The sequence below is a fragment of the Saccopteryx leptura genome, chromosome 6 (assembly GCF_036850995.1).
Source record: "Saccopteryx leptura isolate mSacLep1 chromosome 6, mSacLep1_pri_phased_curated, whole genome shotgun sequence".
In the NCBI taxonomy this organism is placed as follows: domain Eukaryota; kingdom Metazoa; phylum Chordata; class Mammalia; order Chiroptera; family Emballonuridae; genus Saccopteryx; species Saccopteryx leptura.
Genome location: NC_089508.1, coordinates 190,706,933 through 190,732,023, shown reverse-complemented (window position 1 = coordinate 190,732,023; position 25,091 = coordinate 190,706,933). Strand labels below are relative to the sequence as shown.

Sequence of the window (25,091 nt, the reverse complement as noted above, 5' to 3'; positions counted from 1 at the left end):
GTCTTTTCCACTTACACGTCTCAGAGTTACAGTGGACATGAGTGGGCTCCACATTGAGGGCACAGCCACCTCACCCACGCCTGCCAGCATCAACAGACTTGGAAGATAATCTGGGACGGGCAATGGATTGAATGAATGTAGAACTGCTACAGATGATGTAAACAGTGGTCCATAGATTCCTTATCGGTCCACAGGGCGGAAGGCAACACACAACCTTCAGGGACAATTCATTTAGCCACCGCTTTACGTACACGTGGATGTCCATAGCTTTCTGAAAGCCAAAGAGATCCGTAAGGGTGACCGGGAGGGACATGTAGGGGGCTGGAACTGTGCTGTCACTTCTAAAAAAACGATCCGACAAACCGGAATCAACCGGTCGTACGGCACCAGGACTGAAGACGCTTCCTACACCGGACATGTGTACAGTTCGGTTATTTGATTACTGGATGTGAATAAAGGAATATCAAGTCAAGAAGGATAACATCTTTGTAAGAATGTAAAACAGGATAAATGTCAAAGTCAACCGAAGGAAGCCACCAGCAACGACTGCACACAGTTCTTGAGAGCGGGCCCAGCCCGTCCCGCTTGTCTGCTGCCGCGTGCGAAGCAGTTTTTATCCTGCGCCTCCCCAGAACTCATCGGCTGCTTCGGGCCGCCCGCTGCCCACGCTGGAGACTGACTGCCCTGGCTATTTACGAGTCACTTTGTATCGTCTAGCATCAGAGCTTCTGTGTTTTCCCAAAGCACTACCTACCTAAATGGCCTAGATTTGCAACAAAGGGCAGGATAAAAATTCAGGATTTTACCTGGATTTCCTTTTCACTGACCGGTAATTTATTGAGCACACACCGAACATCACCTACTCTATGCCTAGCAGTGCTTTTTGAAAATTCTAAGGGAGGGCTGGGATACTGTCTCGGAGAAAACAATGACTATAAAGGTCACGAGGAGGCCGGTTCTGTCTATTTTCCCATTATTCCAATGTGAGAGAGGCAACAGGTATGGGGCACCCGGCCCAGCCCAGGTGTTGGGTTGTACACAGCAGCCTGACTCTACAAGGCTAACGTGGGTCTTGGACAGGTTTCTGTGCCTGGGAGAACCCGGCCGGGTGGAACAGGACTCCCTCACCAAGGAGGCCCGGGTCTGCGGATGGCGGGGTCGCGGTGGGGCCGTCTTCCCCGGCTTTACAGTCCCTTGTTAAAGTACACACGTCGCAACTCAGGGTGGGCCTCTCGGATCACGGCCTGCAGCTCAGCCTCCAAGCTTGTCACAGACATGGAACTGGAGAAAAGGAACGAGGGCAGTTACAACACGGGCGGGGGGAGGGGGAGGGGGGACTGGAAGGCCCTGCGCTCTCCAAGGGGGTCGTGGCTCTCCACACCAAGGTGACAGGCAGGTTTCATTCCCCATTTAAGAATGGCAGAGTCGGCCCTGGCTGGCTGGCTCAGTGGTACAGCGTCGGCCTGGCGTGCAGAGGTCCCGGGTTTGATTCCCGGCCAGGGCACACAGGAGAAGCGCCCATCTGCTTCTCCACCCCTCCCCATCTCCTTCCTCTCTGTCTCTCTCTTCCCCTCCTGCAGCCGAGGCTCCATTGGAGCAAAGATGGCCCGGGCGCTGGGGATGGCTCCTTGGCCTCTGCCCCAGGCGCTAGAGTGGCTCTGGTCGCAACAGAGCGACGCCCTGGAGGGGCAGTGCATCGCCCCCTGGTGGGCAGAGCATAGCCCCTGGTGTGCGTGCCGGGTGGATCCCGGTCAGGCGCATGCGGGAGTCTGTCTGACTGTCTCTCCCCGTTTCCAGCTTCAGAAAAATACAAAAAAAAAAAAAAAAAAAAAAAAGAATGGCGGAGTCACAGACAGAAGAGGCTGGGCAGGTGAAAGGTGGCGTCCTCTGTCAGGTGGAGGAGCCTGATGAAGATTCCTTCTAGAATAGGACACCTTCTCCAAAGCCTCCTGGGAAAGCCCAGAGCACCACAGACCTCGGGCTTGGGCCCCGAGGGCATCACAGAGGCAGGAGACTGATAACACTTCTACCAAATGCAGACAACGCAATGCTGCGTCTCTGTGCCTTGAAGTGAGATCAGGAGGCGCTGAAGACCTCGATTTCTACGAAGCCGAGGTAACGCCTGTCAATCCAGTCCTCACATCAAACACAGGACGCCAGGGCAGCTTGGGACCCAAGTGCACCGTAAGGCTTTTAAGGCAAAAAAAACCAAAAAAAACAAGTGGGGAGAAGGGAAGCAAACACACCCACCCCGGAAGCTAAGTGCAGATAACTGCTGTCCCTGGGGTGGGACTTAAATTCTAATGTCTCTATTACAGATGCTCGTCCCCACGGACTGGGTGACGGTGAGTCAGAGTTAGATTTCTATAAAAGCAGATTTGCACCAGAGTTCACCTTGACTTAGAAAAGAAAAAGCATTTTCAAAGGCGGGAGGAGGTCGGAGAGAGCTGGGTGAAGAGATTGTTGGACGGATACAGATCCGCCTTTGATTTCTGCCTCCAGCCGCTCCTTTGGGAGACCTGGGCCTCTGTCATCTGGGTCAGCCTGGACTTCCCGACCAAAGAAACGGGCTAACAGCCCCTGCGTCTTCAACTGCTTTTACTGGGTTAAAACTCGTGCTGGTTCCGAAGAATGACAAATACATACCTTTTCTGAGGGAAGAGAGCACAGCACAGAGGAGTGGCAAATACCAAACTTAAAAAAAGGGGGGGAAAAAAAAGGCCAATCAGAACACTTTTCAGATTCTTTTTCTAATTTACTTTCCTAACAACCCCTTTCTCTCTGTTGAGCACTGTATTGCCTCACGCAAGTATGTTCTGTTCGTATCATTTTATTATAGCAAGGACTGCCGAAATAGTTTAAAAAAATATATCAGACATAACGGGCGTTTGAAAAAGAACCGTGTAAACAAGGCCCAAATGTTGCAGGTTTCCCTGAAGACAGTTGACTGCTAGCGAATTGTGGGGACCATAAGCTCTGGGATGGTCTCATTTTCAAAACTGGGACCCTTATGACCCCTCTCCCCCTTCCCATTTCATATACTGCACATTTATCTTTATAAAAAAATATTAATGATATCGAAGGAATTGTACTCACCAGAAGCCAACCAATCCAACTTGAATGGGCGCACTCATCCACGGGAACCTCTGTTGAGAAATAAATCATTTTGAGTACTTCTTATCCAGGCTCTTAAGAGACCATTTCTTCTGCTGCTTAACCGGAAGTAAGCTCTCCACATCACAAGATCCAGACGGAGGGGGATTAGTGACCTCTTAGGGGGGGGCGGAGAAACACTGCCACACGCGCAGACCAGTCCTGACTCCCGTAGCCCCGCCCCCAGCTGTCAGTAAACACTAGCCCCGCCCCCAGCTGTCAGTAAACGCTAGCCCCGCCCCCAGCTGTCAGTAAACGCAGGTGCAAGCACCAAGTGCCTTTCTCCTTCTTTCCCCTGGCACATGTAACTCTGAATGATGCTCCGCTGGCTCTCGGAGGGGGAGAAACTGCTATCATCTAGTTACAATTTATCTGCTGCTTGATACCAAGTGTCTGCCCTCACAGTTGGTTCCCAGCTGTGGGGAGAGGGCAAGCGTCCTCGTCCGCAAAACGGGGGTCACAGCAGCTTCCAAAAATAAAAGCGTGTGGGTGAAGACAGACCAGAGAACACTCGTAAAGCACCCAGGACAGTGCCTGGGACAGAGCGGAAGCCCCACAAACATGCCCCCTGGCTCCCTGCACGTTCCCTTTCGGGGTTTACTTAAAAAAAGTAAACCCCAGTCTGGTTAAAGCTATGGCTGACATAAAACATTTTGCCCGTCACTATTTTTGCTTTAAACAGAAATACACAAGTCAGCCAGTCTTTTGAAGAGGAGGAACGTGCTGTTAGATTTTTTAGTTTTCAAAAGGAGTGCTACCAAAACACACAGTACAAAGAGCAGTGAGGTTCGGGGCCCCACAACTATGGCCTCGGAAAGAGCTCCAACCAGGCTGTGACCTGGCCGCCGTGAAATCGGCCAGGCTAGGAATCAACGCAGGCTGTTAGCACAGAGCGGCGCCAGAGAGCTTGTGCGCGAGGCTACCCTGGTCCCCGAAGACGCGTCCGGCGAAAGAGTGTGTCGCGGTGGTGAACGAGAGGGGAGAGAGGCGTGGACTAGAGGAGGGGAGAGACGTAGTCAAGAGGAGACAGCCGCCGCATCGCACCCCGCGAAGGACAGCGAGGAAAGGAAATAGTCTTGGGCAACTGGCCCTTCTGATAAAGGGTTTTCATAAGGAGATGCCAGAGCCCCGTCCTCGCCCTTCCCAGTCGTGCGGCATCTGCGCTGGTCACAGACGCGGTGACGGGAAGGCAAGCTAAGTGTGACTGAGATGTCGTGGGAGGATGAACGTGGCCCCCGGGAGCTCGCGAGAGCAGCCCGCTCATTTCCAGTGGACATTCGTCTGCAGAGAGAGCCACCCGGAGGCGAACCTGTCAGCTCAGGGAGCAGCTGTCTGCAAGCTCCAAGGACAGGGGCACATTAAGGGGCAGACGGTTTTGATGGACAGGCTCTCAGAAATGACAAGGATCCCGGAGAATTCTGACTTAGCCCGTGAAACCCAACCTTGATGTCACCCTGTCCCTGACTCCTCCAGAACCCCGTCCTGCAGTCACCCCTACTTCTCACACAGGACCCTGAAGGGCTTCTGAGGGCACAGCATCCTGGGGCTGGGACCAGGGGTCTGCAGATTTCTCCTGGGGACACTCCAAGGAACGAAGGGACACCAGAGAGACGCTGTGACACTCTAGTGCACATTTCATATCAACGTGTAAGACTGCCAGAGGAAGAAGGTCAGGGAACAGGGTTCTCCTGCACCCCAAGGCTGTAAGAAGGAATAGGGGACGGTGCTAGAGTGAGGGTCCCCTGTCCCCCCCCCCCCACGGGCTAGCGCGGCCCACAAGCAACAGCCTGGGGAAATCAGTCCAGCGAGGCTATCATTGTTACTGTTTCTTCATAGTATACTCCCTTGCCTTGTTTTTTTTATTTTTTTCTAAGAAAGTAGTTGTATTGAAACCATGAGTGACGCATTCAGTGTTTCCCTTGGTTTCCCGTCTGGGGCCCATTGGGAGTATACAGGCCAATGGACACGCAGGATTCTCCCAGCCCCTGACCGTGGGACACGCAGGATTCTCCCAGCCCCTGACCGTGGGACACGCGGGATTCTCCCAGCCCCTGACCGTGGGACACGCGGGATTCTCCCAGCCCCTGACCGTGGGACACGCGGGATTCTCCCAGCCCCTGACCGTGGGACACGCGGGATTCTCCCAGTCCCTGACCGTGGGACACACGGGATTCTCCCAGTCCCTGACCATGGGACACACAGGATTCTCCCAGTCCCTGACTGTGGGACACACAGGATTCTCCCAGTCCCTGACATCACTCAGGAGGTATTTGCTCTGACAATACGTCCTTTCTTCAAAGTTGTGCAGTGTCCCCTTGGTGTTACAGTTCTGTTGCTAAGACCCAAACTAAGTCACCCCAGCATGCCTCCTCCGGCGCAGGTCTGACGGGGCCACTTTCCAAATGCGTCATCACCCTGTCTCACCGCCTCTGACTCGTGAGACCGGAGAACTGAGGTGAAGCACCGGGAAGCGACAGATAGAATGCACTGAGATGTCCCGGCTACAGTCTTCTCACCCTGTCATGTCTCCAGACCTGGAGCAGAGGCAGTTGATGCACGAACGAGTTATGATTTCTGGCCTCCAAAGAACAATAAGCCGGGGCACTAAACTCACTGTTCCCATGAAGCTACCTCCACGTTATCCTCATCCTTCCTGAGAGTGTGGCTGCTGACTGGTGAATTCCAAACCCTCACCCTCTCGTCCTTCTTACCTAGCCGGGAGGAAGAGGAAAACCGAGGTGTGTAACCTCTCGAGAGATGTGGGCGGCAGTTTGCATTTACGAGAGCTTTTTCAAGTATCTGAGGCTAGAAGGAAAACGTGCCTGGGAACATCCTTGTATTTTACGTTAAGTGCCCGAGTGCCGCTGGCCTTCGAATTCTTTACTCACAGTTCCTGCAGGAAACACTCGGTTGGCTTTGACGTCTGAAAGGGAGCAGAAGGGACGGAGACAGTGACAGATAGAGCCGGGCTCACCTTCAGAAAGGCCTTCTTCTCCAAGGTGTTCATGAGGAACGGAGGGATGGCTGCGAGGGAAGGCAGGCCCACTTAGCTCTCTCCTTCATGTCTGTTCGCCGCTGGCTTTTCCTCCCCCCCACCCCAGCAATCCGACAAGGGGCTTACCTCCCTTTTAGGCTATTTTCACACCGGCAGCGTGAAACTATTTGCACTAATTCTTTAAAATACTTTAGGACTGGAAAAAATATCCGCTGTTCCCATTCTCTGGATTTTTGGAAAATAAGGTAATGCTCTGTTCTACCCAGGGAATTCTATAATCTCAAAGAGAACTTTACGTTTAACTTCCAGTAAGAGCGTCTGCTCCCGATAAAACAAATGTACTGATTAAAAAAGGCAGCCCCCCCCCCCCCGTCCCCCACGGCCAGGGACAGCGGCCACGTGGAGCACAGAACAGACTCCTGCCCGGAGATTAAGCAGACCACTCGCTAGCTGGGTGAGCCCGGAAAAGTGACCTCATCGCTCTGAGCCTCAGTTGATCTTTTTCTCATCTAGAAAGGAGCCCCTCCATCAAGGGGAGTGATTTGTTTGGGGAGGAGGGAGGGTTCATGGATGCATCAACTCCTGCCAAAGCGTGCGTGTGGAATAACTGAGCGGATGACAGCCACACTGACCCATGCCGGGGACCGCCATGAGAATCCTGGACACGACCACCTGCGCGATGGCCTGCTTCGCGGCGTGTGCCGACTCCCCCAGGCGGGCACCGTCCTCATCCGTGACGGGGATGCCGACTTGGAGTTCCCTAGAGAGCAAAACGCAGAGCGACCTGGTCACAGACACCTCTGAGCAACGGCTGGGAGGACCAAGGCCCCACTTAATCCGGTCACCTACTCAAGTGTCACTCTGGGCACGAGCAAGTCTCCTCTTGCTCATAGCACGAGCAAGTTTAAGCCTCGTGCGATGGCACAGAAGTAAAGTAACACAGTGACTTTGTTTAAAAAAAAAAGGGGGGGGGTGGCTAGCAATTTTAATAAAAATATGACTGAAAGGGGGAGTATGCTAACGTAAGAGAGAAGGGCGGCTTTTTTGCGCACGTGCAAATTTGAGCCACCCTCCAACGAGAGGGGGACCTAATCCAGGGTCACCGGAGGGCCACCAGCGTCGGGCACCAGGGGCACTTGTAACTGATCGGCAACAAAGGACAGCGACTCATGGCCGTCATCGCAGCTCCTGCGGTGACCCCGTGTCTCCTTATCCATTCCAAAATGCTCTTTCTTTCATTCTTTCTTCTCTTTTAACTTCTGCCAGTTCTGACAGATACTTCCAAAGATATAGGTTAATATTATTTTAAACTCCAAAGGAAAATGCCCAGGGGCGGGGAAGGACCTGTTGGTTGGAGAGTGGTCTTTCTGTGCACAGACCCGCTTTGCCTCGCCCGGACAGAACCGAACCTGAGTTTGAGGTGCGTGCTTCTGAACTCTCGATTATGCAGAAGCAGAGAGAGTGTCCTAACCCGTACCCAGCCTGCCCCAGGAAGGGGCAACTCCGTGGCTAAGCTCACTTCCTCAGTGGACACGTCCTCACCCCCAACTCAGGGTTATTTTGGTGCAAATTCCCAATTTCGTATACTTTTATCCGTCGATGCTAAAATAACTTTAAAACGTTCCAACGAAGCAAATTCTCACGAGGACCTTACTACTGCTGCCAAGCACAAGTCCCATGCGGAAGTGCGTACGACTCACCTTTGCCTCATCAGGGGGATGTTGATGCAATTAGCAGCGGCGACGGCGGCAAAGGGCACGAAGCGTCCTACGAGTGGTGACATGTGCTGCGGGAGAGACAATTCCGAGAGCGTCACCCAGCCGTCCCCGGGTTCCCGAGGGGTGGCGCTCACTGCTTCTGGGACACGCTAAGAACGCAGCGCCCTGTCGGTGCGCAGACCCGGGCGCGAGGACCGGTGCAGCCTGTTTCCTATGTCTGTGTTTCCAGCAGGGGCAGAGGAGACTTCTGGGACATGTGGCAGCTCCGTGTGGTGGGTGGAGAGGGGCTTGGGGTCCCCAAGTCTCGGAGTCAGGGGCTCCCCTTCAGAGGTGTGGCCCGAGGCCCGCTGCCCAGACATGGCCTCCGGAGGGGGGGAGTGCTGCGCGCTGAACTGAGCGCTGAACACCGCGTCAGGCACATGCGTGACACTCCTGCCCAAGCTTCGGGGACCATATAATGGAAACATGCAATCAAAGGGAAGGGCCACAATGAGAAAGCCGTGGGACTTGAACTGTTCTGAGAAGTAGCGGAGCGACTCAGAGCGAGGGAGGGGAGAGGCAGTTAACGAAACTTCCCCGGGCGAGTAAAAGTCCCCGCACCTTGGTCAGTGCATTGAGTCCCAGAGCGGTCGCCACGGCGCCGGTTGTCGCGGTCACGTAGGCTTTCCCCAGCTCACTGAAAGGACAAAGAACAGCGTGCAGATCGCGGGGTATGCCAGGACACACTGGTGTTCTTACTTAATTTTCTTTTTTTTTTTTAAAGACAGGAAGGGAAAATGTGAAAGGCATGGTTAAGGAGGGACAGCCCACCAAGCAGCTCGTTATCGCTGCACAGGCGGCGAAATCCAGGGAGAAGGCAAGGAGGCCCCCAAACAGTGGGGTTCTTCATACAGACCCTCCTACCACCCCGGGCACAGAAATGGGCGGAGCAGGGGTGGGGAGAGACGGGGGGGGGGGTACAGGGAGCCACGGGGGGGGGGGGACTGCCCTTGGCCGAGGCGTCTGTCACACACGTGCTTCAACAACAAACAAACAAAAGCACTTTGCACAATATTAATGCACATGCTGAACGCGAAAAGGCAAAACTGTTCTTAAAATGACATCTGAGCGCCCTGGCCGGTTGGCTCAGTGGTAGAGCGTCAGCCTGGCGTGCAGGAGTCCCGGGTTCGATTCCCGGCCAGGGCACACAGGAGAAGCGCCCATCTGCTTCTCCACCCCTCCCCCTCTCCTTCCTCTCTGTCTCTCTCTTCCCCTCCTGCAGCCCAGGCTCCACTGGAGCAAAGATGGCCCGGGCGCTGGGGATGGCTCTGTGGCCTCTGCCTCAGGCGCTAGAGTGGCTCTGGATGCAACAGAGTGACGCCCCAGATGGGCAGAACATCGCCCCCTGGTGGGCAGGCCGGGTGGATCCCAGTCGGGCGCATGCAGGAGTCTGTCTGACTGCCTCCCCATTTCCAACTTCAGAAAAATACAAAAAAAAAAAAAAAAAAAATGACATCTGAGCATATGAATATTTGGAAGGTGTCATCTTCAGAATGCAGTTAAGCCCAAGCAATTCTCTCCTGCTGAGCAATACATTTCAGGCCGGGGACTGGACGCAGGAGGGTGTGACAGACACTGTGGGCGGGGGGGAGGGGCGGGCTGCGGGGCCGAATCCTCCGTTCCGTGTGACGACAGGAGGGGGACACACACGGTCAGAAGCCATGTGAAGTGGTGCAACACGGAGGTGTTAGACACGCTATGCTCAAAGCTCTGGGTAACCGATCGCTTTGGCCTGTCTAAAGGCGTTTCCCAGGGAGGCAACATTTCAGACCCACTTCCTCCCCTCACGGCTCCATCAAGGACCGATCTTTAAGACAGATCCGGGTGTCAGAGCCCCCCGCCGTCTGCAGAGGTCACGCCGCAGCCGTACTTGACAGTGATGGGGGCGTCTCCACTCCGGTTCGTGTAGTTGACCACGGCGTTGAAGGACTGGTTGACCCACTGCCAGAACAGCACCGCCGGCGTGGTCCTGCAACAGAGGCAGAGGGCGCTGTCATGTGGCCCCGCGGCACCACAGGGGCCCAGCCGCTGGGCGGGACAGGCCACGCGGGCCCCGGCGACCAGAGGGGGGGTGGCCTGGGGACAGGAGAACGCTGGGTCTAGCACTGTGCGTTTCAGGTCAAAGGCTCAGGACCTGGTGGCTGTGCAGATTGTTATCATCCTTGCTTCTCAGTGTCCTCATTCATTGGGAACAGGTGACACTGGGCTCAGAGGGTCACAGTGAGGACGGGGTTGCCTTACGTCCACATTGTCTTAAATCTGTGGAGAGCCCAGCACAGCGTAGGCACTCGGCACTGCCAGGTCCCTTCTCTTGGGAGGGAGAATTACCTGCAGGCTAAGTCGTCCCGATCCCTCCGAAGTGCACATGCCACCGAAACGCCTCTGCCTCCACTCCCACCTCCACCTGTGTCACCTCCACCTGTGTCACCTCCACCCCCACCTCCACCTGTGTCACCTCCACCCCCACCTCCACCCGTGTCACCTCCACCCCCACCTCCACCCCCACCTCCACCTGTGTCACCTCCACCCCCACCTCCACCTGTGTCACCTCCACCCCCACCTCCACCCGTGTCACCTCCACCTGTGTCACCTCCACCCCCACCTCCACCCGTGTCACCTCCACCCCCACCTCCACCCATGTCACCTCCACCCCAACCTCCACCCCCACCTCCACCCGTGTCACCTCCACCCCTACCTCCACCCCCACCTCCACTTGTGTCACCTCCACCTGTGTCACCTCCACTCTCACCTCCATCTGTGTCACCTCCACCCCCACCTCCACCCCCACCACCCGTGTCACGTGGGTGGGTGACAAAGAGAATTTGCCTAGACACTCTTTTTATTTTCTTCCTCCACCTCATTTCCTTTTGGGTCTAAGCTTGAGGGGAATAAGCCCAACCTCCTTTCAGCCAACGAAGAGAATCGTACTCAGCAGAGGGGACGCTACCGCAAAGCCCCGGAGCTGCACCTTTTCAGAAGGGACCTCGGCACGCCGTCGTATTGACCCCGGTAGCGCCACTGCCACACGGAATCGACTCTCTGCTGTCCCCACCCCGCAGCTCACCTGTAGAACGTCATCATGCAGCCCGTGATGGTCATGTTCATGGGCACCTGGGCCGACATCCGCCCGACCAGGACCATCTTCTCCCCGGTGTCGGGGTGAAAAGCCGAGTCGTAGATGTACTTGGCCCTCCACAACTCGTTTTCCGTGAGGCCGGGGGGGACAATTCCTTGGCTAGGAAAACAATAAATAAGGCGACGGTGGCTCGTTTCAAATAGCTCACCCGTGGTCCGGACACAGAGGGCTGAAGGCCTTCCGGCTCGCGCGTCCTTAAAATAACAATTCCGTGTGACAAATTCCTTGCACAGAGTCGATGGCATTTCAATGACACAACGGACAGTAAGCACCGAAAATGAACATTTCAAACCCACATGTCCCCAATTATCTGTAGTTTGGAAAACCCCAAATATCAATACCGTGGATAACAGGCAGGTAGTCAACTTTGAAATAGTCTTTGTTTTCAACGCCGTACTTAAAAATGCATTTCGAACTTTGTAAACTCTAAGATATTTTTAACCACTTAGACAAAAGCTGCGGCAATGAAGAACAGTGATTCGTTTTTATATCTGTAGTTTGAAAACCTAAATTAGAAAGGTTCACTGGTATTTCTCCTTCTCAAAGAAATATACATACATTCCTCGCTAGAAATTGCAGAAATTCATTAAAGCAATGAAAATCATTCAAGCCTTGACCTACTCAGCACTACCGGTACTGTTTCGATGAATATATTCTAGTCCTTTATTAACCACCTTTCTTATTCAATAATATTTTGTAAACATTTCTCTACATCTATAGATGTTCTATATTATCTGTACTGGGTTGAATGGGATCTTCCAAAATCACATCTACCTGGAACCTCTCAGAATGTGACTTTGTCATGAAACAGGGTCTTTGCAGATGAAGAGGTCACACTGGATGAGGGTGGGTCCTAAATCCAAGGACAGGTGCCCTTATACGACGGCCATGTGGAGACATGCAAAGAAGGCCAGCCACGGGTGACAGAGGCAGAGGTCTGAGATCTAGGGTCATCAAAAGCCGGAGGGAGCCCTGGCCGGTTGGCTCAGCGGTAGAGCGTCGGCCTAGCGTGCGGAGGACCCGGGTTCGATTCCCGGCCAGGGCACACAGGAGAAGCGCCCATTTGCTTCTCCACCTCTCCGCCGCGCTTTCCTCTCTGTCTCTCTCTTCCCCTCCCACAGCCAAGGCTCCATTGGAGCAAAGATGGCCCGGGCGCTGGGGATGGCTCTGTGGCCTCTGCCTCAGGCGCTAGAGTGGCTCTGGTCGCAACATGGCGAAGCCCAGGATGGGCAGAGCATCGCCTCCTGGTGGGCAGAGCGTCGCCCCTGGCGGGCGTGCCGGGTGGATCCCGGTCGGGCGCATGCGGGAGTCTGTCTGACTGTCTCTCCCTGTTTCCAGCTTCAGAAAAATGAAAAAAAAAAAAAAAAAAAAAAAGCCGGAGGGAGACGGCAGGGCTGTCCTCTGGAGCTTCCAAGGGGGCACAGCCCTGCCATGCCTGGATTTTGGATTTCTAGCCTCTGGAACTGGGAGAGAATCAATTCCTCTCGTTTTAAGCCACTCGGTTTGTGGTTCTCTGTTACATCAGCCACAGGAAATTAGCGCACGATCCTTTTAAATATGATTGTAAGATGGTGTATTATATACCAGCCCCCTAGGGCTGGACATTTTAATTGCTTCTAATCTATTCCACTTGTAGAGGATGAGGAAGTAAATATCCTTTTAAATCACTCCATCCCCACTTCCAAGACCATGGGAGGCAATGAGTGCATGTGCTGGGACGGACACAATGTAACAGATTGTTAACACCTTAATTGTCTTCTATCCTCTCCTTCTACTTCATCAGCAGCAGCAGCAGCATTGCTATTTAGGTCATCTGCATTGTATACTTTACACAGTGTGGATAATCCTGGGACCTGTGTTACCTTGCATCCTGAAAATTTTTATGTTTATGTTGTTAGGTGGGAAGAAGTTTCTGCCCAGAAAGGCCTGACTCACTTTAAAGTTATACTGATGTTTACTTTACGACTCTACTTCTTATATGTTCATAATGGCCTTTTTTTTTTTTTTTTTTTTTTTTTTTTTGTATTTTTCTGAAGTTAGAAGCGGGGAGGCAGTCAGACTCCCGCATGCGCCAGACTGGGATCCACCCGGCATGCCCACCAGGGGGCAATGCTCTGCCCAGCTGGGGCATTGCTTCATTGCAAAGTGAGCCATTCTAGTGCCTGAGGCAGAGGCCATGGAGCCATCCTCAGCACCCAGGCCAACTTTGCTCTAGTGGAGTCTTGGCTGCGGGAGGGGAAGAGAGAGACAGAGAGGAAGGAGAGGGGGAGGGGTGGAGAAGCAGATGGGCGCTTCTCCTGTGTGCCCTGGCCGGGAATCAAACCCGAGACTTCTACACACCGGGCCGATGCTCAACCGCTGAGCCAGCCTGCCAGGGCTCATAATGGCTTTTTGTTCTTGTTTTTGGGCACTTCAGTTTTTCCGTCTCTCTGGAATCTATCTTAAGATATGAATGTGTGAAACTCGCTTAGTGTGACTTTCCCGCCGACGGGTCGGGATTCCAGCACCGAGACTGAACTGCTCTCCTCATCACTGGTTGCAATTCTGTGTCCGGCGAGGCCTGACTCCTGCACTTCCTGCAGGGCTCCCCTTTCCTACCTCTGCAGCCCGTGGCGCCGGCATGCTCCGCGTCCGCCCCATGGGGTTTCTGTGGCTCATGCTCTCACGGGTCTGGGTTTCCTGCGGTCCTCCCTTCGGCTTCTTCTCAGCTCCTCTGGCTGTTGTTACATCTCAGCCTCTCCCTGCACGGCCTCTGTCCCAGGGTCACAGGACACCCGCTGTCCCGCACGCCGGCTGTCCTCCCTGCCGGGTCCTTCGGCGCCTTCCCCTCAGGCCTCGAGATGTCACTGCCACGGGTCACATCTGGCCAGACTCGGTGTGCGGCCACAAAATTTATATAGACCGCCCTCGGTTTCCTTCTAACTACCTACGTGACAACCTCTTTTGCATGTATGACACGCTTACAATTTTTCAAGGATTACTTTAAAAGAAAAAATAGAACCAAAAAAACCCAGACTTCGCAACAGGAACCTGTGTGACCCACCAAGGCTGAAGTGGCTCTTATACGGTGTTTTCTGGAGAAGGCCGTGACCACGGGCTTGGGGCGTCACCCCTCCCCTCCCTCACGCCTGCCCCCCCCCCGAGCTGATGAGCCGATGGAGGGCACCCACGCCCGCACAGCCCGCCCCAGCCTCCTCCCATCTGAGCTCCTAACCCGTGCCATTTATTCCTTAGGGCTCTTAGCTCAGAAGCCACCAGCCTACCCGCATTCTTGGCGATTTGCCCTTCCTGGGATGCTGTCTCCCTCTGGGGACAGGAAGCTGCCCAGGGAGGCTGCAGATGGGGGGGGGGGGGGCGTGGTGAGCGGGACCCTCACAGAGGGTCACCTATGAGCTAGAGCAGGGGTCCCCAAACTTTTTACACAGGGGGCCAGTTCACTGTCCCTCAGACCGTTGGAGGGCCGGACTATAAAAACAACTATGAACAAATCTCTATGCACACTGCACATATCTTATTTTAAAGTAAAAAAAAACAAAACAAAACGGGAACAAATACAATATTTAAAATAAAGAACAAGTAAATTTAAATCAATAAACTGACCAGTATTTCAATGGGAACTATGCTCCTCTCACTGACCACCAATGAAAGAGGTGCCTCTTCTGGAAGTGCGGTGGGGGCCGGATAAATAGCCTCGGGGGCCGCATGTGGCCCGTGGGCCCGTAGTTTGGGGACCCCTGAGCTGGAGGGAGGGCTGTCTTATCCTCGGGGACCTGTGACCCCTGGACATCTATCTGTGTTAAGGGTCAGCAATGGGGCAATAAAACATATCTTCCTATTTCTAATTTTTTTTTTTTTTTGGTAAAAAGAATTTTATTGCAAAAAAAAATTTTTTTTGTAAAATTGCTAAGTGAAGGTTGAAAACCAAGAGGCTGACATGTTGGTGATCTGTTCATACATTCGGCCCAAAGCGTGCGCGCTGACGTTACCTGTAATCGTGGATGATCCTCCTGGCGTTCTCCAGCTGTTCGTTGGTTAACAGGATGTTCCTGGGGTCCGTCACAGTGAAGAAGTGACTGGCCCGTCCCACAAACGTGCTCTGGTCCCATCGAGGCTCTTTGATGTTAATGTTGGCTGGGACTTCTCCAGACATGGTCCTGGCGGGGGAGGGCCAAACAGACGAGCCCAGTTAAGACTCACCGTGTCCACGCACATTTACCAACGTGGCCGCCTCACTCATCTTCAAGTAAGGGTGCATGCGTGTCCCTGCTTCCAACGAGAATGTTGCTCTCCATGGCAGAAAGATAAAGTAACCCCCAAACTAACCTTGTCCGTAAATCCCAATCAAATTTCAATAACTTCCTACCTATGTCTTTTTTTTCTGAGTCCGTGGTATTTCCTTATCCCTTACCTTTGGAAACCTAGAAACATCCTAGAGAAACTAGAGATAGAAAAAGTTCAAAACAATAATATCAACAGTAACACTGTCTCATGTTTGAAACCCTTTTTCTGAGTGAAACGATCATCAGCATCAAACTACTGCTGCTCTCTGGTCTGACTACCTAGTTATCTCTGCCAGGAAAGGGACTGAATCTCTGCCGTGGAAGACCGAGGCCCCGGGGTGGTGGGCGGGCGGGGAGGAGTGGCGTTGGTTTCCGTGGAAAGTGCGCGGCCAGCTCAGGCCTTCGGGTCCTGGACTGGTCCCCGACCTGTGGCTCCCCCCCCACCCCACAAAGGTTGAAATTGGTTGAAGATCAGCCCCCTTTTTTATTTTTATTTTTTTGTATTTTTCTGAAGCTGGAAACGGGGAGAGACAGACAGACTCCCGCATGCACCCGACCGGGATCCACCCGGCACGCCCACCAGGGGGCGATGCTCTGCCCCTCTGGGGCGTCGCTCTGCCGCGACCAGAGCCACTCTAGCGCCTGGGGCAGAGGCCAAGGAGCCATCCCCAGCGCCCGGGCCATCTTTGCTCCAATGGAGCCTTGGCTGCGGGAGGGGAAGAGAGAGACAGAGAGGAAGGAGAGGGGGAGGGGTGGAGAAGCAAATGGGCGCTTCTCCTGTGTGCCCTGGCCGGGAATCGAACCCGGGTCCCCCACACGCCAGGCCGACGCTCTACCGCTGAGCCAACCGGCCAGGGCCCAGCCCCCTTTTTTAGAGAGGTGTTCTTAAGCACCTTGTAGATCTGACAGTATGTCATGACAGTGGATGGTGACAGTTGATAAACAGCCACTGGACTGAGTGAATGTGAAGATCTAATGGCTTTTATCCGACGATGCAGAATCGGGCAGCAGCCTGTCTGGCGAGCAGAGAGGAGCTCGGGAAGCCCTACAACGTGGGCGGCGTCTGCAGGCAGCAGGGGAGGGGATAAGAAAGAAAACAAGGATGAATTCCTCTGTCCCTGGGGGGTAGAAAGGGAGCTTTGGGGCAGATGACCTCATAGGTGCTGACCATCAAATTCCAGGCTGACCAGTTAGGACCACATTCCTGGGGAAGGTCAGAAAGGCAATTAGATCAGGTATTAAGTTTTGGTTTGGTGTTGTTGGCTTAGCTCAAGTGACTCCATTTTGTGCCCGTGGCTTCCTTTCCACACAGTTTTACAACAGGTGCTGAGCCACTAGGAATTTCTGCAGGGGGCGCTGCGGGAAGTCATTCTGTGGGACAGCTTCGTGACCCTGGGGACGGCACGAGTGATCACGAAGCCACAGCAGCTCCAAAGGAAGTCTCAGAAATCAAGACATGCACCTTCTGAGGCAGACGTGGCAAGGACAAGGAGCAGTGCCACGCCCCCCAGGGACAGGCTGCACAGGATTCCTGGTTTTCAACCGGTTCCGTTTCCATGATGTGAAGAGATGATGGAAGGGGGAGCAGAGGACAGAACGAGGCTACATGATTCCAGAGCAGAGACGTGACCGGGAAGGGACCGGTGAAGGGAGGTCTCTGACACGGTGACACAGGCGTGCCTCACGTCACCGTGCCTCTCAGACGCGCGTTTGTTACAAACCGAAGGTGTCTGGCAGGCCGATGGGCCCCGTTTCCCCAGTAGCACATGCTCCCTGTCCTCCTCCGTGTCACTGTTTGCTAATGCTTGCGATAGTCCCAACCTTCCCATCATTATTATGTTTGTTATGGTGACCTGGGGTCCGTGCGCTTGGGTGTTACTATCGCCATTGTTTTGGGGCACCGTGCACCACACCCAGACAGGATGGGGAGCAAAATGGATGACTGCGTGCGCTCTGGCCGCTCCCCCCACGGGCTGTGGCCTGTCTCTCCCCCTCGCCTGGGGCAGCCCTGCTCCCTGAGACACAACACACAGGGGAACCGGGACAACTGCCAACCACAATGGCCCCTAAGTGTCCCAGCGAAAGAACAGTCCCACGCCTCTCACTCTAAATCAGGGGTCTCAAACTCGCGGCCCGCCGAACAATTTTGTGCGGCCCGCAGACTAATCCACGAAGTTCAAAATATTTTGGATAAAATTAAGTAAGCCTAGGGGCCTACTTGTATTTTTCATTTCTCTAGCATCCTAGCTAGATATTAGCTTAGTTAACAGCAGTTGTGATGCGAACTACAGTTTCTGGTCGTTTTGTGACACTGAGTAAACTGCATGTACGATTGTGCTTGTTGTACTGATTTTTTTTGTTGTTTTCAAACTGCAGTGAGAAAAGTGTTGCGTAACAGTTGCCTTTTGTAGACCTAGTGCGGCCCGCCGAAGGAACGGCTGTGATCTTGCTCTGCGGCCCACATGCTGAGTTGAGTTTGAGACCCCTGCTCTAAATCCAAAGCTTCACCGGAGTTGGGGGATGGAGCTGGGACACTGTCCAAGTCACTGTGAAAATTATACTCCACTCTCGGTGACCCGTGCTGGGCGGCATCACCGCCTTCCTTCTCGGTGAGCTGTCACACGGTCCAAGGCTCGGTGGGCGCACAGCCGGGCAAGGGCGAGGACCACTCCCCGACTCCGCGGCCCTGGGCCACCTCCTGCCACACATCAGCCTTCACAGCCGGAAAGCAGTCAGCTCCAATTAGCCCGTGGTGACCTGGTTACTTTCTCAATAAGCTTACTGAGCCAGCCGGTCGGCCCAACGTGGAGTCCCTGGCTCGGAGCAGCACCCCGCTAACTGTCCTGTGATTTGGAACCCCCCGGGGGGAGGTGATGAGGGAAGGGGCACACCACGGAGGCAGCAGATCTGCAGATCTGAGTTCACGTCCCAGCTCCGCTGGCGACTCTGGGACCTGGCCCCGCGCCTCCAGGTGTCTGTCCCTTCCTCAGCAAAGTTAGGACACTGCCTAACAATGCCCACCGACGGGTAATGACCACTTGTTTGAAGAGCCTGCCTTCTACGACCTCGTCTCACCCTCCTAACAGTTCAGTGACAAGGCCGGCTAGCTAACTCGCTCGAGGGATGCTGGAGCCAGAGCGCCACCCTCGGTCGTGCGGCCCCGGCACCCCTGCTCCCTGGACGGGCGGCTGTGACCGAGAAAGCATCTCCCTGTGAATCCTGACTCAACACAGCTCTGCTGGCGCCCAGGAATCGGGTTTGTAAGAAGTCTACGAGGGGGACCCTATGATGAGTTAAGTTTGGGAAACGCTATGTTTGAAGGAATAGAAAAATTCTAAATAAATAATAAGCAGATGCCCTCCCGGTTCAGGGCAGATTCTTACCCTCTCGTGGGGGCAGTTACAGATATATTTAGGGGACTCCATGGCCGTTCCCGCTGGCTGCTGGTTCCTGTGGAGGAGGGCTCCCCCGCCCGTGGCCCATCCCCAAGGGCCTGCCCTGCCAGCCCGTGGGCAGCACCGGACCTTTACCACGGCAGTCTGGACTGGAGTCCTGGTTCTGTCACTGGCTGTCTAGGCCTGTCACTGGCTGAGTCACCTCACAGGTCTGAGTCTCAGCTTTGTCATCTGTACCAGGGAGATCAGCGATGGCCCACGGAGTTGGTGAGGTGAGCTAGCTCGAGTGACCGGGGGGCTCTGTGAGCCCCGACTGGACGTACAGTGCAGATAGGGGCGGCGTCCCTGACCAGCCGGGTCTTCGGGAGCAGAAGCTGCGTCCGCAGTGGCTGAAATCCAGCCCGGCAGTGCGTGGGGGGCGGGGTGGAGCCTCACACTGAGAAGATGATCAGAAATGTCTAAGGAGAAGAACCTTTCCCTTAGATAAGCTTTATTTCAAACTTTCAGCTACATGCCAGGAAACTGCTTCACTGTTGGAAAAGAAGACTTGTCCAAAATTGCACAGAGGCCCTGGCCGGTTGGCTCAGTGGTAGAGCGTAGGCCTGGAGTGCAGAGGTCCTGGGTTCGATTCCCGGCCAGGGCACACAGGAGAGGCGCCCATCTGCCTCTCCACCTCTCCCCCCCTCCTTCCTCTCTGTCTCTCTCTTCCCCTCCTGCAGCCAAGGCTCCATGGGAGCAAAGATGGCCCGGGCGCTGGGGATGGCTCCTTGGCCTCTGCCTCAGGCGCTAGAGTGGCTCTGGTCACGGCAGAGCGATGCCCCGGAGGGGCAGAGCATCACCCCCTGGTGGGCAGAGCGTCGCCCCTGGTGGGCGTGCCGGGTGGATCCCAGTTGGGCGCATGCGGGAGTCTGTCTGACTGTCTCTCCCCGTTTCCAGCTTCAGAAAAAAAAAAAAAAATTGCACAGAAAAAAAAGTTAGCAGGGAATGTGCTTTATCAGGGACTTAGTAGCAAAGATCTTTAACTCCGGCTAAAGATTAACAGTGACAATCAAGGCATTAAAATGGAATTTGGTTATAACAACCACCGGTTGAAAGAGTTAAGGAGGAGTCTGCTTGCCCTGGTTTATTCAGGTAGAGCCAGGCAGGTGTGGGACACTAAGTCACTGTCGGGGACACACGACTGAAACGAATGTCCCTTAGGAGCCCGGTGCCGGGCTTGCTGTGCACTGCTGGATTGCTGAGTCCTCGTGTGGGCCCTTTAAGAGCATCTCCCCTGTCTTGTAGTTCCTCCGAGAAGCCAGGTTCCGTGCCCCCGAGGGCAGAGCCAGGAAGAGGCGGTTCTGTCTGTCTTCACAGGGCACTCCCGACCTGGGGGGGTGGGGGGCCCGGAGGCAGCCTGTCTGCCAAGGCTGTCACATGAACTCAGGGAGCCTCAACAGCAAGTTTCCTGACTTGTTCGGCTTTGAGCGGGTCACCTGCACACAGCGTTCCTTTCTTATCAGCGTGGCCACACAGGAGATCAAGTTATAGACCAGAAAGTTGAACCCTGTGCAAAGAAGTATATCTTCCAAAGGGCATCTCCACTCAGCAGTGGCTTTCAGCTGCACAGTTTCCTGTTCCGAGGACCGGGCTGCGTGGAGAGACGGGTTCCGTCTCGACTCAGCAAGACCTGGAGAGCTACGGCCTCCGCCTGTCTCCCTGCCACCCTCCCCCCACCCCCACGTCCCTCCCGGCCACGCAGGTCCCACACTCCTGTCAACCTGACAACACCCAGGTGACAACGCTGTCCTTGTTCATATTCCGGTCCTCAAGATCATTTTCAGGTCTGGGTTTCTTAATATCTTAGGATGGGTGAGTTTCTTATTCATTAAAAAATTTCCTCTCGGGCCCTGGCCGGTTGGCTCAGCGGTAGAGCGTCGGCCTGGCGTGCGGGGGACCTGGGTTCGATTCCCGGCCAGGGCACACAGGAGAAGCGCCCATTTGCTTCTCCACCCCGCCCCCCTCCTTCCTCTCTGTCTCTCTCTTCCCCTCCCGCAGCCAAGGCTCCATTGGAGCAAAGATGGCCCGGGCGCTGGGGATGGCTCCTTGGCCTCTGCCCCAGGCACTAGAGTGGCTCTGGTCGCTGCAGAGTGACGCCCCGGAGGGGCAGAGCATCGCCCCCTGGTGGGAAGAGCGTCACCCCTGGTGGGCGTGCCGGGTGGATCCCGGTCGGGCGCATGCGGGAGTCTGTCTGACTGTCTCTCCCCGTTTCCAGCTTCAGAAAAATACAAAATATATATATATATATAAAAAAAATTTCCTCTCGGTTAGTAAAATTTCCTACTGGAGAGAGTAGCATCCGCCTATGAAAATGATAAAATACTACGTATCTATACCTCAGATTCAGTCAGCTGAATATTTCACCCACTTCAAAGAATCATCTCACAGATGAAAAAATTAATAGTAGCAAATATTTTACAAATGAATAGTAGTTAACCATAAACTTTGAACTTATTAAGTATAGATTTGTTACATAGTCCAACTGAAGTTTTTACTTTCTAGGTTGATTTCCAGTCAGTATTTTTGTTTTAATGACTTGCTGCTGCTGACTTTTTAACCTTGACCCTCAAGGGAAAGGTTCCACCCACGACTATACTCCAGCCGAGTCCATTGAGCTCACACGGGAGGAAGGAGGTGCCATCCTCCATCCTCAGGGCGTTAGCAACGAGGCTGGACCCGCTCTGAGGGTCCCTGCCGCTCTGGCCGCTCCGGCCGCCCTCGCCGCCTCCTGGGCAGGAAGGGAGGGTGTGGGAGGGATGCTGACACTCTTCTCTGCCCATCCACACGGGATCGCAGAAACCTTTCACAGAGAGAGCATGAGCATCCTTCCACACGGGATCTCAGAACCTTTCACAGAGAGAGCATGAACATCCTTCAACATTGGGATCTCAGAAACCTTTCACAGAGAGAGCATGAGCATCCTTCCACACGGGATCTCAGAACCTTTCACAGAGAGAGCATGAACATCCTTCCACACGGGATCTCAGAACCTTTCACAGAGAGAGCATGAACATCCTTCCACACGGGATCGCAGAACCTTTCACAGAGAGAGCATGAACATCCTTCCACACGGGATCTCAGAACCTTTCACAGAGAGAGCATGAACATCCTTCCACACGGGATCTCAGAACCTTTCACAGAGAGAGCATGAACATCCTTCCACACGGGATCTCAGAACCTTTCACAGAGAGAGCATGAGCATCCTTCCACACGGGATCTCAGAAACCTTTCACAGAGAGAGCATGAGCATCCTTCCACACGGGATCTCAGAACCTTTCACAGAGAGAGCATGAGCATCCTTCCACACGGGATCTCAGAACCTTTCACAGAGAGAGCATGAGCATCCTTCCACACGGGATCTCAGACCCTTTCACAGAGAGAGCATGAACATCCTTCCACACGGGATCTCAGAAACCTTTCACAGAGAGAGCATGAGCATCCTTCCACACGGGATCTCAGAACCTTTCACAGAGAGAGCATGAACATCCTTCCACACGGGATCTCAGAACCTTTCACAGAGAGAGCATGAACATCCTTCCACACGGGATCTCAGAACCTTTCACAGAGAGAGCATGAGCATCCTTCCACACGGGATCTCAGAACCTTTCACAGAGAGAGCATGAACATCCTTCCACACGGGATCTCAGAACCTTTCACAGAGAGAGCATGAACATCCTTCCACACGGGATCTCAGAACCTTTCACAGAGAGAGCATGAGCATCCTTCCACACGGGATCTCAGAACCTTTCACAGAGAGAGCATGAACATCCTTCCACACGGGATCTCAGAACCTTTCACAGAGAGAGCATGAGCATCCTTCTAAGTGTGTTACCGGTGCTGAGGTACAGCCAGCCCTGCTCCCCAGGCTCCTCTCTGACAACTGCAGCCACGGATGCCCCCCTTCCCAGAGGCCATGGGGCCGGAAAGCCTGCACACTCCCCCTCACCCCGGGGGGATGCATCCTTAGAGCGATTCCCTACGAGAGCCGTGTAGGAGCCGGCGGACCCTTCTGTCCAAACGCCATCAGTTTTGCACACTAGCCACCCTGCAGGCCTGTGTGAGAAAGGACCCGCTTGAAGTCCCGGTGCTTCTCGGTGGAGCCTCCACCCCCCTCCCCGAGAGTTCCCTCCCCTCTTGCACAGCTTCTGGGTCGAGTCTGAGTCCAGCACCACGGCAGCTGCCAAGCCCCCGTCTTTACCTGCATAGCCCCTGTCACCCCGGGACAGCGCCTGCGACGCGGAAGAAGCCCGGTACACCGGGGAAGGACACAGGAAGAGAGCCTTTCGAGGCACCCAAGTGAAAATCTAGAACAGGGGTCCCCAAACTTTTTACACAGGGGGCCCAGTTCACTGTCCCTTAGACTGTTGGAGGGCCGGACTATAAAAACAACTATGAACAAATCCCTATGCACACTGCACATATCTTATTTTAAAGTAAAAAAACAAAACGGGAACAAATACAATATTTAAAATAAAGAACAAGTAAATTTAAATCAACAAACTGACCAGTATTTCAATGGGAACTATGGGCCTGCTTTTGGCTAATGAGATGGTCAATGTGCTCCTTTCACTGACCACCAATGAAAGAGGTGCCCCTTCCAAAACTGTGGCGGGGGCTGGATAAATGGCCTCAGGGGGCCGCATGCGGCCCGCAGGCCATAGTTTGGGGACCCCTGATCTAGAAGGTGTGAGGCAGAAGACAGATGAGGTCTTTTGAGAGAATGACCAAGCAAATGCCCCGGGGTGCAGAAGGCAGCGGCCCACAGAGTGGGGAAGTCGCTCAGAGCAGCGCAGAGCTCGGCTCGCTCGTTCAGGCGCTCGACCAATATTCCCCACGGGTGTTGGAGGTGAACGCCAGCGCTGGGTGCAGAGCATACGCGGTCAGCAGAGGCCAACACGAGCCCCGATCGCAAGGAGAGAATAGAGCGAGCAAGCAAAGGGTTCGCTTCAACTGCTGACAAACGCGACTGAAGGAAAACCGCAGGGGTACATCCAACCAAGGACGCGTGCACGAGGTGGGCCGGTGGAGTCAGCTCAGCCCAGGGGAAGCTCTTTGAGGAACCAGGGTGGAGGCTGACTCCGCTGGCCTCGTTCAGCTGATGGGCAGCTGTGTGACCTGGGGCAGATTACTCAACCTCTCTGAGCAGCTTGCTTTGGATTAGGAAGGCAAGGCAAGAACCTCACAGAGCTGAAAGGAAAGTGAAAGTGAAGGGGCCTAAATGGCTGGCACACACTTAGGAGAAAAAGCTGTTATTGTTCTGATAAGGTTAGAGACCTGTGAGAGGAGGGAGAGATGGGAACACAGAAATGCAAGGTGCACCCAGGACCAGGCTAGTGCACATCTTTCTCTACTGGACTGCCAGTTCTGGGGCAGAGGGACAGGGGTTTCCTGTGGCCCCAGAGCCGCGCTCTGCGCCAGGAGAAGCCGAGAACTAGGAGCATGAGGGGTGTAGGGGTCGGTGCCACCTGGTCACCTAGCAATCATGTGCAGCGGTGGCTTGTCCCCGCGGCAGCCATCTTGGGTATCGTCCCCGTGGTGAGTTTCGGCACGCTGCCTCCAGGGACAGCGTGGCAGGGGCGTGCGGGTGTGCAATGGGTGAGCCCCTTCCCATCCGGAGAGCTCAGGCTGCTGGAGTGGGGAGCTGTCAGGCAGCCGATGGAAGGGGTCCTCAGGGTGCGGGGACCCCTGGCCCTGCAGTCCCGGCAGTCCCGGCATAGCGAGAGGGCTTGTGATCTGAGCCTGGAGTGGTGGCGAAGGGGGTGTCCCTGCAGCCGGCACGCAGGCGCGCGCCCCTGCTCGAGCCCGCGCCCGTCCGCAGGCTCCCCGTGCTATTCCCACCCATCGCGGCCATGCCGCCTCCGGAGACTCACCGCTCCCCCTGGGCCGCCGCCCGCGCCGCTTGCCGGACCCACTAGGCGCAGCCTCAGTCACCACCGGAAGCGCTTCTCCCGCCACCGCGGCAGAGCGCGCCGCCTAGCCTAGCGCACGCCCTCGGAGCGCGCGTCCCCGCGCAGAGCCACGGGCTGGAAGCCCTGGACCCGCCCCCTGAGTCACCGGATTCCCAGGTCTAGGTGCTTTCGCTTCTGGCGCCCTGCCGGGCCGTCTGTCTCCATCAAGATCTCCCAAGTTCATCCTCACGGCGGTGTCGGGCTCTGCTCAGGCTAATGCTGCGTTTTCTCTTTTGGTTCCCCTAGGGACTACCCCTTATTTAAATTTGTTTATTCCCAGGGTCTGGCCTATATAGAATCAGCATGGTTTCACTCCCTCACCCATTCATTTATTCATTTAAACCAGTGTTTCCCTAAATGTGGAGTTTGGTAACACTGCTGCTACAAG

The 25,091-nt window shown here is 54.6% G+C and overlaps 1 protein-coding gene across 2 annotated transcripts; it reads right to left on the bottom strand.

Moving 5' to 3' along the window:
- Positions 1-941: 941 nt before the first annotated feature.
- Positions 942-24,775, bottom strand: SFXN1 (sideroflexin 1). Of its 2 annotated transcripts, XM_066387960.1 has the most exons (11): positions 24,626-24,775; positions 15,028-15,195; positions 10,970-11,140; positions 9,776-9,874; positions 8,467-8,542; positions 7,849-7,934; positions 6,781-6,908; positions 6,128-6,177; positions 3,097-3,146; positions 2,647-2,694; positions 942-1,281 (listed from the first exon to the last, which is right to left on the bottom strand). In XM_066387960.1, exons 2-11 carry the CDS (start codon positions 15,189-15,191, stop codon positions 1,185-1,187), a joined length of 969 nt encoding a protein of 322 aa, XP_066244057.1. In that variant the 5' UTR covers positions 15,192-15,195; positions 24,626-24,775; the 3' UTR covers positions 942-1,184. The 2 variants fall into 2 exon arrangements, with proteins under 2 accessions (XP_066244057.1, XP_066244056.1); XM_066387959.1 differs by lacking the exons at positions 942-1,281; positions 2,647-2,694; positions 3,097-3,146 and adding an exon at positions 4,021-4,147 and having other exon boundaries at positions 6,042-6,177.
- Between the last annotated feature and the right edge of the window lie 316 nt (positions 24,776-25,091).

Bases quoted from the DNA above. Each gene is read 5' to 3' on its own strand.
- SFXN1 (XM_066387959.1), bottom strand. From the start codon at position 15,191: ATGTCTGGAGAAGTCCCAGCCAACATTAACATCAAAGAGCCTCGATGG. The intron at 8,543-9,775 runs GTACGGCTGCGG...TTGTCCTTTCAG, and splicing joins GACGCCCCCATCACTGTCAA to TGAGCTGGGGAAAGCCTACG. The intron at 6,909-7,848 runs GTGAGTCGTACG...TTTGCTCTCTAG, and splicing joins ATCCCCCTGATGAGGCAAAG to GGAACTCCAAGTCGGCATCC.